Source organism: Vitis riparia, chromosome 9 (assembly GCF_004353265.1).
Source record: "Vitis riparia cultivar Riparia Gloire de Montpellier isolate 1030 chromosome 9, EGFV_Vit.rip_1.0, whole genome shotgun sequence".
Taxonomy (NCBI): Eukaryota; Viridiplantae; Streptophyta; class Magnoliopsida; order Vitales; family Vitaceae; genus Vitis; species Vitis riparia.
The window spans coordinates 1,597,224-1,611,413 of record NC_048439.1 but is presented as its reverse complement, the minus strand read 5'-3'; the positions used below and the strand labels follow the sequence as shown (position 1 = coordinate 1,611,413).

The 14,190-nt window shown below is 36.1% G+C and overlaps 2 protein-coding genes across 2 annotated transcripts; one reads left to right on the top strand and one right to left on the bottom strand.

Annotated features, from left to right (window-relative positions):
- The first annotated feature begins 4,101 nt into the window (after positions 1-4,101).
- On the top strand, positions 4,102-10,506 carry LOC117922174 (aminopeptidase M1-like). Its single transcript, XM_034840213.1, has 19 exons — positions 4,102-4,424; positions 4,582-4,727; positions 5,026-5,128; positions 5,428-5,614; positions 5,698-5,791; positions 5,995-6,148; positions 6,528-6,632; positions 6,732-6,848; positions 7,290-7,403; positions 7,854-8,036; positions 8,138-8,459; positions 8,714-8,835; positions 8,912-9,009; positions 9,090-9,267; positions 9,356-9,470; positions 9,571-9,638; positions 9,718-9,795; positions 9,938-10,015; positions 10,149-10,506. Exons 1-19 carry the CDS (start codon positions 4,200-4,202, stop codon positions 10,329-10,331), a joined length of 2,670 nt encoding a protein of 889 aa, XP_034696104.1. The 5' UTR covers positions 4,102-4,199; the 3' UTR covers positions 10,332-10,506.
- Positions 10,507-10,636: 130 nt separating this feature from the next.
- LOC117922176 (ras-associated and pleckstrin homology domains-containing protein 1-like) lies at positions 10,637-12,681 on the bottom strand. Its single transcript, XM_034840214.1, is given in 2 exon segments — positions 10,637-11,517; positions 11,519-12,681. Coding segments are annotated over 2 exon segments (1,722 nt in total). The 5' UTR covers positions 12,662-12,681; the 3' UTR covers positions 10,637-10,938.
- Positions 12,682-14,190: the final 1,509 nt, after the last annotated feature.

The window sequence follows — 14,190 nt, the reverse complement described above, 5'->3', positions numbered from 1 at the left end:
CGAAAAATATTTTTTGAGAATTGTTATATTATATATTGTGGTATGATGAAATGAAATTTTGTTCCTAAAAATAATTGAGAACGGTCCAAATCTATATTCTAACATTTTATAAAACCAATTGTTATTTATTTGCTTAGGTAGAATATATTTTGAAAAACAATATTTAAAATCAATTATTAATTGTTATTATTATTATTATTATTATTAGGGTAATCTTGTAATTAGTCGGTGAAATGGGGTCAAGGTCGAGGACAAGACAAAGAGTATGGAGGGGATATCCCCGCCATCTTTGTTGGCTTGTTAAATATTTTAAAACACAAAAATAAAATATATATATATATATATATATATATATATATATATTTAAAAATAAAAATATTAGTAATAAATAAATAAAAAGGAATATTGTGATTGGAAGAAATGATGATAGCCTCCGCACATGGGGGCAGCTGTCGGCCTCCGAATCCCGACCATCGGACATAAATAGCCTCGAATTTACCGCTTCCTCGGCTTTTAATCCTTCTATCTCAAGGTCATTTCTGTCTTTTTGTCTCTTCTTGCCATATATTTTTTTAATAATGTTTTTTTTTTTTAATTCCTAACACGTGGTTCATTTTTGAATTTTTAAGACCTAGTACACTTTTTGAATTTCAAATAAAAAAAAGGGCACGTAACGTATAGTTAAATATGTTGAAAAATTAATTTATAAAAATTACTATTTTGGGACTTTATTTTTGGGATTTTAAATTCATATTGGATTGATTTAATTATATTAGTAAGTTTAGTATAGTTAAAATAATTTATCATGTGACTTAGAAAAATGTCACTTTTCTCATACCCAACCATATCTATTGTCAACTTGTGGCTTAAAACGATTCTCATGATTTTAAAATATGCCTATAAGGTTAAAAAGAATTCATACTTATTTTATATCATAAACTTTTTCTCAGATCTGATATGGAATATCATAATATTTTTCTATTGATGGTGTTTGATTTCTTTTATAATAAGGGATTTATAATAAGGGATTCTAGTTCACGATCATGTTCAATATCAAAATTCTACTAATCTATCTTTGATTTTTTATTTAAATTACATTTCATAGTCATATTCAATAGGAATATTCTAGTGATCTTATATAAGTCGGACAAATATCCAATGTCTCACATTGGTCTAACATAAGGCGGATGGAAGTTAAATTATCGATGTTGGTTAGACCTTATAAGAAGAAATACATATATTTCTCATTAGCTTATACTTTTGGGAGCATATGTGGTCTTAGATCATAATCAAATAAACTTTCTTGAAATTTTATCATTTTTCATTGATTACAATGAGAAAATGAATGCAATTACTTAAAAGAAAAATGATTTTGAAAAAATCAACTTTATAAGACTTGGGATTCAAAATGACATTATTAAAGTTGTTACATATGAGAGACAATCAATGTTATCATTATTGAAGATGAAGGTGATACATTTTTTTTATTATGATTAATGAATCCCATAACATCTTCAAAAAAGAGTAAATGGTCCTTCTCTTGCATTATGTCCATAAAAAAGAGCACATAATTTTATTATATTTGAAAACAACCAAAATAAACAAATTTTAATTTTAAAAATTAATTTTGATTTCATTTTTTGTTTTTAAAATAAATAAAAAAAATGCTTTATAATTCTATTACAACAACTAGAAAAAATATATATATGATTTTGTTATCCTTTTTTTTTTGGCACCAAATTTAAAAAAAAAAAAAAAAAAAGTGAAATCATGATACATAAAACATAATTTTGAAAATATTTAGTTTTTTCTAAAATTGACCTAATAAAATTTTAAATTTAAAAAATCCAAATTAGTTTAGTTCCATTTTAATAATTTGATTTGATTTTGTTGGATTTTTTAGTTTGCATTGCAATTTTAAAGGTTTCTACTCCCATATCCACCCCCAAGAAAAATAATTTTTTTTTAAAAAAGAAATATTGTTGAAGTACTTGAAAATGTGATGACCATTGCAACAACTACCTACAATATTATCCATAACCTAATTTCATAGCTACTTCACATCCTCCAATTTAACTCCTTGTTGCTCCACCAACCACTAACCCTAACCACTTCTATCAATTTTCCCTTGAATAACTTGTAACCATATATTGTGATACTTCCATGAGATGTAATCCTGTTATAGGAATGACTTTTGGCTCATGGATCACAATTTTTAGCATATGATAAACCAATTTAATCCTAATAAAGTATTACTAGTTACACCAAAGGATGCAAAACACAATCTTGATCGCCAAGTTAGCCCACCAATTTAGAATATGGAAAACACAATTTCAAAATCTTAAGATATGAGCTAAATCAAAGGATAGAAATATTGATAATATTTCTATCATAATGTCGGTAATTTTAGGGTACGAAAATTGAAAGGAGGATATGGATATTTTATTGATATTTGGCTATTTTCTTTCATAAATAGTAACAAAACTAGCATAAGACGAGGAAGGCACATGTCTTTCTTGAAAAAATTTAAAACAATTATGATATGAGGTGTGTTTGAATCGATATTTCATTGATATTTGACTATCTTTCTCCACAAATAGTAGTAGGTCCAACATATATGTCCCTTCGGAATCTTAAAACAATTTTAATGAGAGTTGAGTTTAAGCTACTATTTCACTGGTATTTGATTATCTTCTTTCATAAGTAGTGATGGATCTAACATATGCGACTCTCTTGAAAAAGTTAAAAGAATTATGATGAGAGTTGAGTTTGAGTCGATATTTAACTATCTTCTTTCACAAGTATTGGTGAATCTAACCTCCCTAAAACAATATTAAAATAATTATTATGGGAACTAGTCTTGAGCCAATATTTGTCTATCTTCCTTCATAATCAGTGATGTGACTTGAAAATTTTAAAATAATTATTGATAGGAGTTGTTCTCCACAAAAGTCGAAAATTTTGAAACAATTATTTGTTGGAACTAAGTTTAAGCTCACTCCCTTTTGTTAGAAAGAAAAAAAAAATACAGCAACCACCAAGTTAGATATGTGTTGTTTTTTATTTATGCCCTTGGAATAAATTTAATGTATTTTGCACATTTTTATAAGTTGCATTATAGAAGATTCCTTAACTAAGTCGATATCTAGAGATATTTATTAAGCTCATGCTAAGAGTATACAACCATATGGATTATGATTTTATATTGTGTTGTCCCATAGACCATTATACTCAAATATTTATTTGTTAATGGGATATTATATCGAGTCATTCTTCAATCTTGTTTGATTTTTGTATAACTATCAAAGATGTGACAAAATAAACTCAAAGTACTTAAAAAGTTTTATTGGATTATTACTTTATGTATATCTTAGATAGGTCTAAGATTAGGCGATGACAATATTGATTGCAACCACACATGAAAAGTCACATAACTTATACTTATCGCGTATTTAAGCTAGATGTGAGAACTTAATATGATGCTTGAACTCAAAGCATGTAAAGAACTCGAGTTAGGCACTTGATAAAATTAAATTGAGATCCATACAATGTATGAGATATGATGTATCTTCATATCTTTTTCGAGCTCCACCATAGCATGTATTTCATGCTATATGTTCTTAGCAACCAAATAAGTAATTAGGGAACTATTACTCTACCCCACATGAGTTCTTATAAATCATTGCGATCACATTTGATGTCTTATGTGACCGACTATGTAATGAATTATAGATTTGATGTATACTTCTCTAGTATGTTGCCTCGGGATATGATTTGATGTGACCTAAAACGAGATTACTAGAAAAACAATTAGGCTAAAGTTGAATGATATAAAGCCGAGGGAAAAACTTGTGAGTGATACATTCTAGCCTTGTGATCATTCTCGGACGACCTATGTTACATGTTGGTGTTGCAGGAATAAACCGAAATATTTTCGGGAGGGATCAGAGATGCTTAATTCAATACAAGTAAATAGAACATATGAACCTAGAGCAATGCCAAATCAGGACTTGACAAATCGTTACAACTTTTAGACATTCCGTTTAGACATCTCCCAGTCATGTTCCCTCCAATGGTATCTATAGACTATATGGCCTATAAGTCAACCGTTAAGATAGACGAGAGTGGATTGAAGTTGAAGTCCAAGGCCAGGATCTACACACCAGTTGCCATCTTCACTGATACTAAGAGAGAGAAGCATGGAGAAGAAGCCCGATATTCAGCAATTCAAAGGTCAATACAGGCTTCCGAAATTCGCCATTCCGAAACGGTACGATCTCGTCCTCAAACCTGATCTTTCGGCCTGCACCTTTTCGGGTTCCGTCCAGGTCGACCTCTCCATCTCACAGGTCACCCACTTCCTCGTCCTCAACGCCCTCGACCTCCAAATCCACCAAGCTTCATTCACCAACTCCCAGAATAAGGTAGAATTTCCCAACCCATGATTTCGGTTTGTTTTTATTGTTAGCCACCCATTATTTCGAATGGTAGTTTAACATGGTGTCAGGGTTTATACTTGTTGGTTCAGTGGGAGCTTAACCTTTTTTTTTCTCTTTTTTGGTTGGGTTTATTAATCTGCAGAAGTATTGCCCTTGTGATGTTGTTCTGGAGGCAGATGATGAGGTGTTGGTGTTGGTTTTTGATGAGGCTCTCCCCACTGGAGATGGGGTTTTGTGGATTTCATTTTCTGGGGTTCTCAATGACCACCTTGTTGGATTCTATAGGGGGTACTTTTTCCTTTCTCTGTTTGTTTCAATAGAAAATATTTTGGGAGAAATTGAGAATTGGTTTTTATAGTTGGTTAATTAGTTAACAACTTAAGGTTTTAGCACAAACACCAGTTGAATATGGTATCACAAGCTTGCTGGGAGTAAAAATATGCCACAGCATGAATTCAAAATCCTAGATTTTCATTTTTCCTTTTCTCATTTTTTCTAGGCAACCAAACAAGACTTCAAGAAACAGGGATTTATTTTTTTTTTAAGGGTATTTCCTTGTTACGAACTAATGTTTTGGTTTTAACAGTACATATGTGGATGGAGGAGTGAAGAAGAATATGGCAGCTACTCAGTTCGAACCTGCAGATGCAAGGATGTGTTTTCCATGCTGGGATGAACCAGCTCTCAAGGCATGTATATATATTAGAAAATTTTCTTATTAATGTAATCGATGTTTTCCTTGAGATTTAGTCCCGAGATTTTACTAATTATGGAAAATACTACTCTTCCTGCAATTTTTATTATGATTGTAGGTATTTAGGCTTTATTCAACGCCAGTCTCATCCCACACAGAAGGCCTTGTTTTGCTGTTGTAACCAGCTATTATGCTTGATTTCTACTTACATATAATTTATTCTGTTCCTAGTTTCTAGTTATTGTAAAAAGATTGTTCTTTGCTGCGTTAGCATCACTTTTACCTTCTCAACAGGCCACCTTCAAGGTAACCGTAGAAGTGCCATCAGAGTTGACTGCATTGTCTAATATGCCAGCCATTCAAGAAACAGTTAATGGGCACCTTAAGACTGTTTATTTTGAGGAATCTTCAACCATGTCAACTTATTTGGTGGCTGTTGTTGTTGGTTTATTTGATCATATTGAAGACACAACAGCTGATGGTATGCATATAAGTTTGAGGATGTATTGTTTCATCCCATTGAATTGAGTTTTCATTCTTTAGATTCTTTAACCATTCGTGCAGGGATCAAGGTTCGGGCATACTGTCCTGTTGGCAAGGCTGATCAAGGGAAGTTTGCTTTAGATGTTGCTGTAAAGACACTTGATATGTTCACAGGGTAAGTGTGTTATATTTATTTACTTCAATCTTGTGATCTTATGAACCAAATGATACATTCTGTTGTGGGAAGCTGTTGTCTAGGCAGCCCCTTCCCCGGCTCTTATCTGGTGCGTGGTAGTAGGTAGCCTTTTTCTCAGTTTGTCTGGGATGGCTCAGTTTGTCTGTTGAGTCAATTTGTTAATCCTCATTTGATTCATGTAGGTACTTCTCAATGCCTTACCCGCTTCCTAAACTGGATATGGTTGCGGTCCCAGATTTCTCTGGCGGTGCAATGGAGAATTATGGCTTGATCATATTTCGTGAAATTGAACTGCTTTATGATGAAATGCATTCTGGAGCTTACCGCAAGCAGCGGGCAAGTTACATATCTAAATTTGTTTTCAGCTTTTCTCTCTTTTGCATTTCCTTGATGCCCTGTAAATGATAAACCACCATCCTTAGGATCATCTTTCAGTGCTTTTGAGAGTGTGCAGGGTTTCATTTGATTTTCAATTTTCTGCATTTCATAAATGTCAACATATTAAAGAAGTGCACAATCTTACAATTTGGCCTGAAAAACTTTGTAAGTTGCAACCTGTGAGGCAGTTTCAGTTTGATCTGTTAGTTTTAGGGTTTTTTGTGTTGAGATAGAGAACAAGTGAACAACCAAGTACTCTCATACTGCAAAACAATAAAACAAATGGTAAAAAGGCATTATTGCCAACAGTTTCACCAAATGTTTGTGTTCTACCCAGCTTACAATCGTTGTGACACACGAAGTTGCCCATCAGTGGTTTGGGAACCTCGTAACAATGGAATGGTGGACTCATTTGTGGCTTAATGAGGGGTTTGCAACCTGGGTAATTCTCAATCTTTTAGCTTTTTTGCTATCTGGTTGATGAACACTCTGTCATATATGATGTTCTAATTTGTGTCTTCGTCTGTTTTTGTATTTTCAGATAAGTAATTTGGCCACTGACTGGTTATTTCCAGAATGGAAGATTTGGACTCAGTTTGTTCAAGAAACAACTGGTGGCTTACGTCTTGATGCACTAGAACAATCACACCCAATTGAGGTAAAGAGTAGTTTTTAGGTAAATTTTTAGGTATATGGATGCATACACATATAACTTAGTAATGTTCAAAGTGGCAAAGCAAACCCTTAGAAATAGCTTCTTCTTTTTTTCCAATATTGGTCTAATGCTTGCCTATCATAGACTTTTGAGTCACTTCACCAAGCCTCTTATATCAATGAATACAGTTTATATCCATGAAGATTTATTCCCTCTGTTTAGGTTCAAGACTTCCCGTTTAGGGGAGGGGAAGTGAAGGTGCAAGAGTATCTTTTACGTTTTATAGTTTCATCCCAGACATTGATGCAACATCATAATATCTGAATTCCTGAACAACTAAACCACTTCAACCATAAAGGATTTATAGGCAATTTTTTATTTATTGTATAACCACATTATCCAATCTAGTCATGTCCTTAAAATGTTTATGGTCTTGTTTCCCAGGTGGAGGTGCACCATGCTCGTTCAGTTCTTGAAATTTTTGACGCTATAAGCTATGAAAAGGGATCTTCTGTCATCCGAATGTTGCAATCTTATCTTGGTGATGACGTATTTCAGGTGAGAAAGTTTGCATTCTTGTTGAAGTAGATGATGTTTTTTGTAGGAACCTACTGAAAATTGTATGTGAATTTCATTTTCATACTATGCAGTTGCGTGTGTAGTAACTGAAAAAGGGATACTGTTGGGAACAAACTTATGGATTGTTTGGCAGTAGTGGTATTGTGGGGAATGTGTTTGCAAAGGGCAGGAGCCGCATAGTTGTGTTTCCAATATAAGCCCTCTAGATATGATTGTGTGCCCCTTTGGGATGTTTCTAGGACCCTTTTTAAGGCTTCTGTTCTATGTACCCCTTTTGCATTGCAGATTCACTGAGTTGCATTAGAAGTCAAAAGTAGGTTGTTCCTGTATGTGATTAGGCTAGAGAGTTCATAGGGTTTTGGTCGAAAATCTTATTAGATATGGTTTTTTCCTTTTTCATTTTTGACTTTTGGCTGCTTTCTGAAGCAGAGATCCATGAGCACTTACATGAAGAGATATGCTGGCAAAAATGCAAAGACAGACGATTTGTGGAGTGTTCTTTCAGAAGAATCTGGCATTCAAGTGAACTCAATGATGGACACCTGGACAAAGCAAAAAGGATATCCTCTTATTTCTGTAAAATCCAAAGATAATACTTTGGAACTTGAGCAGGTGTCTACATTTGATCAAGAGACAAACATGCTTGTGTTACAGGTTTTCCATTCTATGTACTTATGAAGTGATAAATTTGATGTATTGCTTGGGTTGTGCAGTCCCAGTTTCTGTCATCCGGCTCATTTGGTGATGGACAATGGATTGTTCCAATAAGTTTATGTCTTGGTTCATACAACACAAAGAAAAATTTCCTTTTGGAAGGACAAGTTAGAACAGTGGATATATCTGAACTGCTTTATTCTTCTGATAGCAATTCGAGTTCATCCAAGGGAAACGATCAGGGCAAATGCAAGGAACACTCATGGGTGAAAGTTAACGTTGAGCAGACTGGTTTCTATAGGGTAAAATATGATGACAAGCTTGCAGCTCAACTGAGGAACGCCATAGAGGAAAATTGCTTGTCAGAAACAGATAAATTTGGTAATTCCCATGTTCCAATACCCAATTAAGAGCTGATATGATTTTATGCTATTTGTGTCATGTTTCGGTGACTGGTCACCTTACGTGTATTTGTGGCCTGCACATCACATGATCAAAACTGAAATAAGATTAATACTGTTGAAATTCTTGTTTTGAATGTGTTTGTTTCTTGCTTTATTTTTCCTGTTTTCGGGCTCAATCAACTCTAAATTTGTAATTGAATGTAATACAACTTCATGTGATCTCATTGACAGGTGTTCTAGATGATACATTTGCTCTTTGTGAGGCTTGCCAACTATCATTATCATCATTGCTTTCCTTGATGGATGCGTACAGAAAGGAGTTCGATTATATTCTAATATCAAGACTCATTGATGTAAAAACTTTCATTCTTTTCTTGGTAATTCTTTAGACAAATTATGTATTGTGACATGACTTGTTACTTAAGACAGGTCTGTTATAATGTTGCACACATCTCAAGTGATGCCATCCCAAATTCAGTGAATGAGTTGAAACAATTTTTCATCAATCTCCTCCTGTTTTCTGCAGAGTAAGAACATTTACTAAATGTGACCAACAGAATATTAGGCTTCTTTATTCCAACTCTTAATTACTTGTTATGGTATTCAGAAAACTAGGTTGGGAACCGGTGTCTGGAGAGAGACATTTAAATACAATGTTGAGAAAAGAAGTTTTGATGGCCTTGGCTACTTTTGGCCACAGTGAGACACACAAAGAAGCAATGAGGCGGTTTCAGGCATTCTTGGATGATAGAAACTCTCCACTCCTTTCAGCTGATACAAAACGGGTAAAATTCGATTTTCATGCCCAGATATTCCCCTCATTCTTGTGGGACTTTTGAAAGTTGATATATAAAGCTTGCAAATGCACTGCAGGCTGCTTACATTGCTGTAATGAGAAACACCAGCTCCACAAATAGAACCGGGTATGAGTCACTATTAAAGGTTTACAGGGAATCTGATGGAGTGCAGGAGAAGGAACCCATTTTGCGTAAGAAATTAAGAATCATCTACCTTTGAAGTAAAATATCTTTGGATCCCCCATTTGTTTTTGTTAATGGGATAAGGTTTTATGATTTGATCTTCCTCAGGTTCCCTTGCATCCTGTTCAGACCCAAGTATAGTTTTCGAGGTTCTGAATCTTTTATTGTCTGATGAGGTATTACACTTGGCCATTATCATTGTATAAGCTACTTCCATGTTTTACAGTCACCGAGTTTATCTCGATATCCATTCAGATTCGTGATCAAGATAGTCTTTATGTACTTTCTGGGATAAGCTTAGAAGCCCATGAAACAGCATGGAGTTGGTTGAAGGTATGTGGATCCTTTCCCCTTTTTAGGCTTTTTTCAAGATGGGGGCTGGGGTTTCTGATGAATAGAAAATAGCATCTACCTTTCTGCAGTTACTGGCTGTGCAACAGTTATCTGGATCATGTAATTTTGGTATTGAATGCAGGAGAACTGGGATCTGATTTCCAACAAGTCTGGCTCTGGGATGCAACTCACATGGTACATAAAGAACATTGTCTCGCGGGTAAGCAAATGGGGTTTCCCCATACTTTCCATATTCTCAGTTCAATACTGATAACTCAAGTAGTAGGGCTATGGGGTTTCTACATTGTCCATGATCAACTTTTTTCTCACCCCTGCATTTTGTCTTCTGCCAGCTTTCGACCCAAGAAGAGGCTGATGAGGTAGAGGCATTTTTCGCAAGCCGCATGAAGCCAACATTTGCCATGACTCTGAAGCAGAACATTGAGAAAATCCGGATCAAAGCAAGGTGGGTGGAAAGTATAAAGCAAGAACAATCCCTTCCAGAGCTGATCAAAGGTCTAGCTTGCAGGGTATGACAGCTGAAAATACGCCTTCAATGCTATATCTGAATACTTCAACGCTTTCGTACACTCATCTAAATCGGGAATTGTATCACTATTACTTGTAACACAAACCCTATATTATCGCTTTCTTCAGAAATATAAAAACATTGTATGTAATGGCAATGTGACATCTGTTTTTTTGAACTCATACTTAACTGTAAAGCAACTTCACAAGCCTAAAAATATCGATCTGTCACATATATAGCCAAGAGATCTACCAGCTCTTTCACCTGATCTCTCTCAAATTGTTCAAAGACAGCTAACATCCAGTCAAAACATGTATCAACCCTGTCATTTTCTATAGAAAAATCTGTACCACAGCTTGTAATTACATACAGAATCTGGAAAACCTGATCCACATAAACCCCACTTCCTTTACAAAGAATAAGAACACGCTGGAGTCTTGATGCAAAGCCAAAAAAAAGAATCAATCAGAGCCCAAATCCTATACAAGTACCTATCTGTAGTTTAATCTCAATCTGTATACTGGTCAGAACAAACAACTCAAATCCACATATCCTCAAATTCCTCAAAAAAGTAATAAATCACGAAAAAAAATTAAGGAAAAAGGACGGTAGCTTCAAATCTGAACGGCCCCTGAGCCTTGTGCCTGGCCTGGTTCTGGGCCAAGGTTTGACATTCCCACTTCTTGCTTCTCCTTGATGGAATTGATCTTCTCAAGCTTCAAACCAGCTCTGAATCTGGCAATGAAGGTATCAGCCTTGGTGTTGACATCTGGGCTAGGGCAGAACAATGGCTGGGCCGAGTCTCCGCCTTCGGTCTCGGACTTTAGACTGGTTGATCGGCTAGGTCCCTTGCTTGATGGGGATCCAATGTAGTCTAAATCTGGCGAGCCACTGCGCGAGCTATTCGTACTTTTGATCCTAACATAATCTCCATGGACAACAAACTTCCAATCCGGCATTTTGAACGGCGGCGGCGGCGGCGGTGGAGGCGGTACTGGTATCAATAGTGATTCACTGCCAGCATATGGATTGTCATCTACACTGTTGAAACTGCTTGATTTTTCCGGTATTGGGGGTTTACTGGCATTGAGAGGATGGTCGTATGGATGTGATTGTGATAGGGCAATTTTGGTCTTGGTTTTACCAGCATATGCTCTTGAAGCTGGTGGCGGCGGTGGGGGTGGGGTGGGGTGGCGGTGGAACTGTGAGAAACCTCTTGGATTTGCCTTTCTTGGAGGAGAACAGATTGTGAAAGACAGAATTTGGTGGTGGGGGCAGAGGGGGTGGTGGCGGAGGGGATGGCTGAGGTCGGAGAGGCTGATCAGAGTGAGGTGAATTGTGAAGAATGGTGTCCAAGTTTTCCATGCTCTTTTGTCTTTGCTTCTTTTTCTTGTTCCTTTGATAGTAAAGTGAGGTCAAAAACTCCTTGGTTGCACCTCCTCTCTTCCGATCACTTTTCTCACTCCTCCGCTCCACTGCCAATGGCGGCGGAGGTGGTGGTGGTGGCGGCGGCGGCGGCGCCGCAGCCTGAACTCTCTTGGACTCAAAACTGCTATTTTCCCTTGTTTCTCTCCTTTCTTCCCTTGCAACTGCCTGAAAAGATCGCTTCACTTTCCGCTTAACCACCGGCGGTGGAGGTGGTGGTGGTGGCGGCGATGGAGGCGGTGGCGGAGATGGAGGACGGGGCGGAATATGACTAAGAACTTTCTCCTTGGGACTAATCATAGAAGTGTTGTCAACATCTATATTTTTTACCTCGCAATAATCTTGATCTTCATATCTCCGGCGATTATAAAGCTGGCGATGAGACCCCAAAACTCGATGATTATCCAACTGGGTGTCATCAAAAGACCGCCACCGCCCATCCCCGCCGGCCCATGCAGACTCTTGCCGGAGATCCGGGTAGGAGCTGCTGCTCCTCATCCTCCTCATTCCACCATATCCACTGATCCTCTCCTCATACCAATGTCCATGGTTTGATCTCTGAGTACTCTCTTCCGGCACCTCCGAAACACTGCTTTCCATATCAGAGCTTCCACCTCCACCTCCACCTCCACCTCCTCGGCTGAGAAAACCGCAGATGATGGCGAAGAGGACGAGCACAAGGTTGAGAGAGTCCCAGCTCTTCTTCACCATGTTTGGCTTGAAAATGTAGGAAGTGAAGGAGAGAATAGGAGGCAAAACAAAGACTATGAAGAGGAGTGCGGTGAGAGGCAAGAATATGATGAGAAAGCCCGAGCTGAGGAAGATGGAGGAGGGTGATCTGCTGCTGCGGCGGCGCCGGTGGCCGGAGGAGGCTGGCAGCCAAAATGGGGTTGTGGCCCCTTCTTCTTCCATGGTTTCCAAAGTATTTTTTTGCTTCTTGTGTTTTGGTTTTGGTTTTGGTTTTGTGATGATTGCTTATATAAAGCAAAGCATTAACCATGTTTTATTTTTATTAAATTGTATATAATAATATTTTTTTATTAGACGTGGGGTCATTCAATTTCTTATTTCCAAATGGTGGAAAAACATGATTTTATATTTGAGAAAATCATTACCCCACAATGGGACTATCACATGCATGGCAAATTTTGGATAAATCCACCGATGCCATCAATTATATTAAAAATTATAATTGAATTTTTCAAAAAAAAAAAAAAATTCAATCCTGATTGTTCCAATAGAAATAGTTTGAATGTGTGCAACAATTTATAGTAAAAATTAGAAAAAACGAAAAAGAAAGAACACGTAAATTTAGCATGGTTAGACAAATTGTCTACGTTTATAACAAATTCAATCCTGATTGTTCCATAAAATTGTCATCGCTTCGCTTCACTTCAACATTTGCCTATTTTTCTTCATATGTCTTTCGCTAAAATATCAGTCACATACTACAACAGAAATTAATTTAAATCATTAAACGAGAATATGAAAATTTTTCTCCATAAATATTAAACTTTTGTAGTCGAGTTCTTTGAACATTAGGGTGTTAAGTGCACTCGCCATAATTAGTATCGAGTAATTACCTACAATATCGCTATTTAATTCCAAAAATCTACCCTACAAATTATTTTTAAAGTTTTATGGTGAAATTAATGAACAGGCTAAGATTTGAAAATTAAAGAAAAAGAATTCGGTCATGGTCGTACAAACCGCGTCGATCCAAAAATACTTGGAGTGTGGCGCTCCCTTGAATAAAGGCATGTGCAAAAGAAAGTGACAAAAAAACCCACAAAAAAGTGGGTATAACTTATAAACATGAGATGGAAAAGTGCGTGTTGATTTGTTACAAGTCTTTTTCAAGCCATATTTTTTTAATATATATATCAACCCATATTCTTTTTCTTGCAAACCAAACACCTTTATCATATCATTAATAATTGTATGAACTGTTCCTAGCTTTTCCCCCAAGCTTTTCAAACTTTGCTTACCTAATCTAGACTTAGCTAGCCATGGCTGTAATGGATTTTTAACAGTTTTTTTCAAGAAACTTACTGTAGTTTTGAGTGGAAGACTGGAAGTTGGGTGGTTTGAAAGCTGTTAGTGTTGATTTTTAGGGTTTTTTTTTTAGGGCTTTTCAAAGTCATACTTGTGAAAGCAAATGGTCAAGTGGGTTGAGGCCCCATTTGTTAAAGTAAACTTTCAATGGGTTGGCTTGGATAGTGATACTTTTTTTTTTAGTGTCATAATTTGAAAATCATTTTAAAGGATTTATTTTTATCTTTTTATTTTTTATTTTTTAGTTGCATTTTTGACTGCAAGAAACTATTTTACTATTGATAAGGATGATTAAGGGTGACAATTCATGTTGATGCATCGTGTTCATGTCGTGTCAAAGTTTAGGTATTCTATTATATAGATCAGTCCAAACTCGACACAAATAA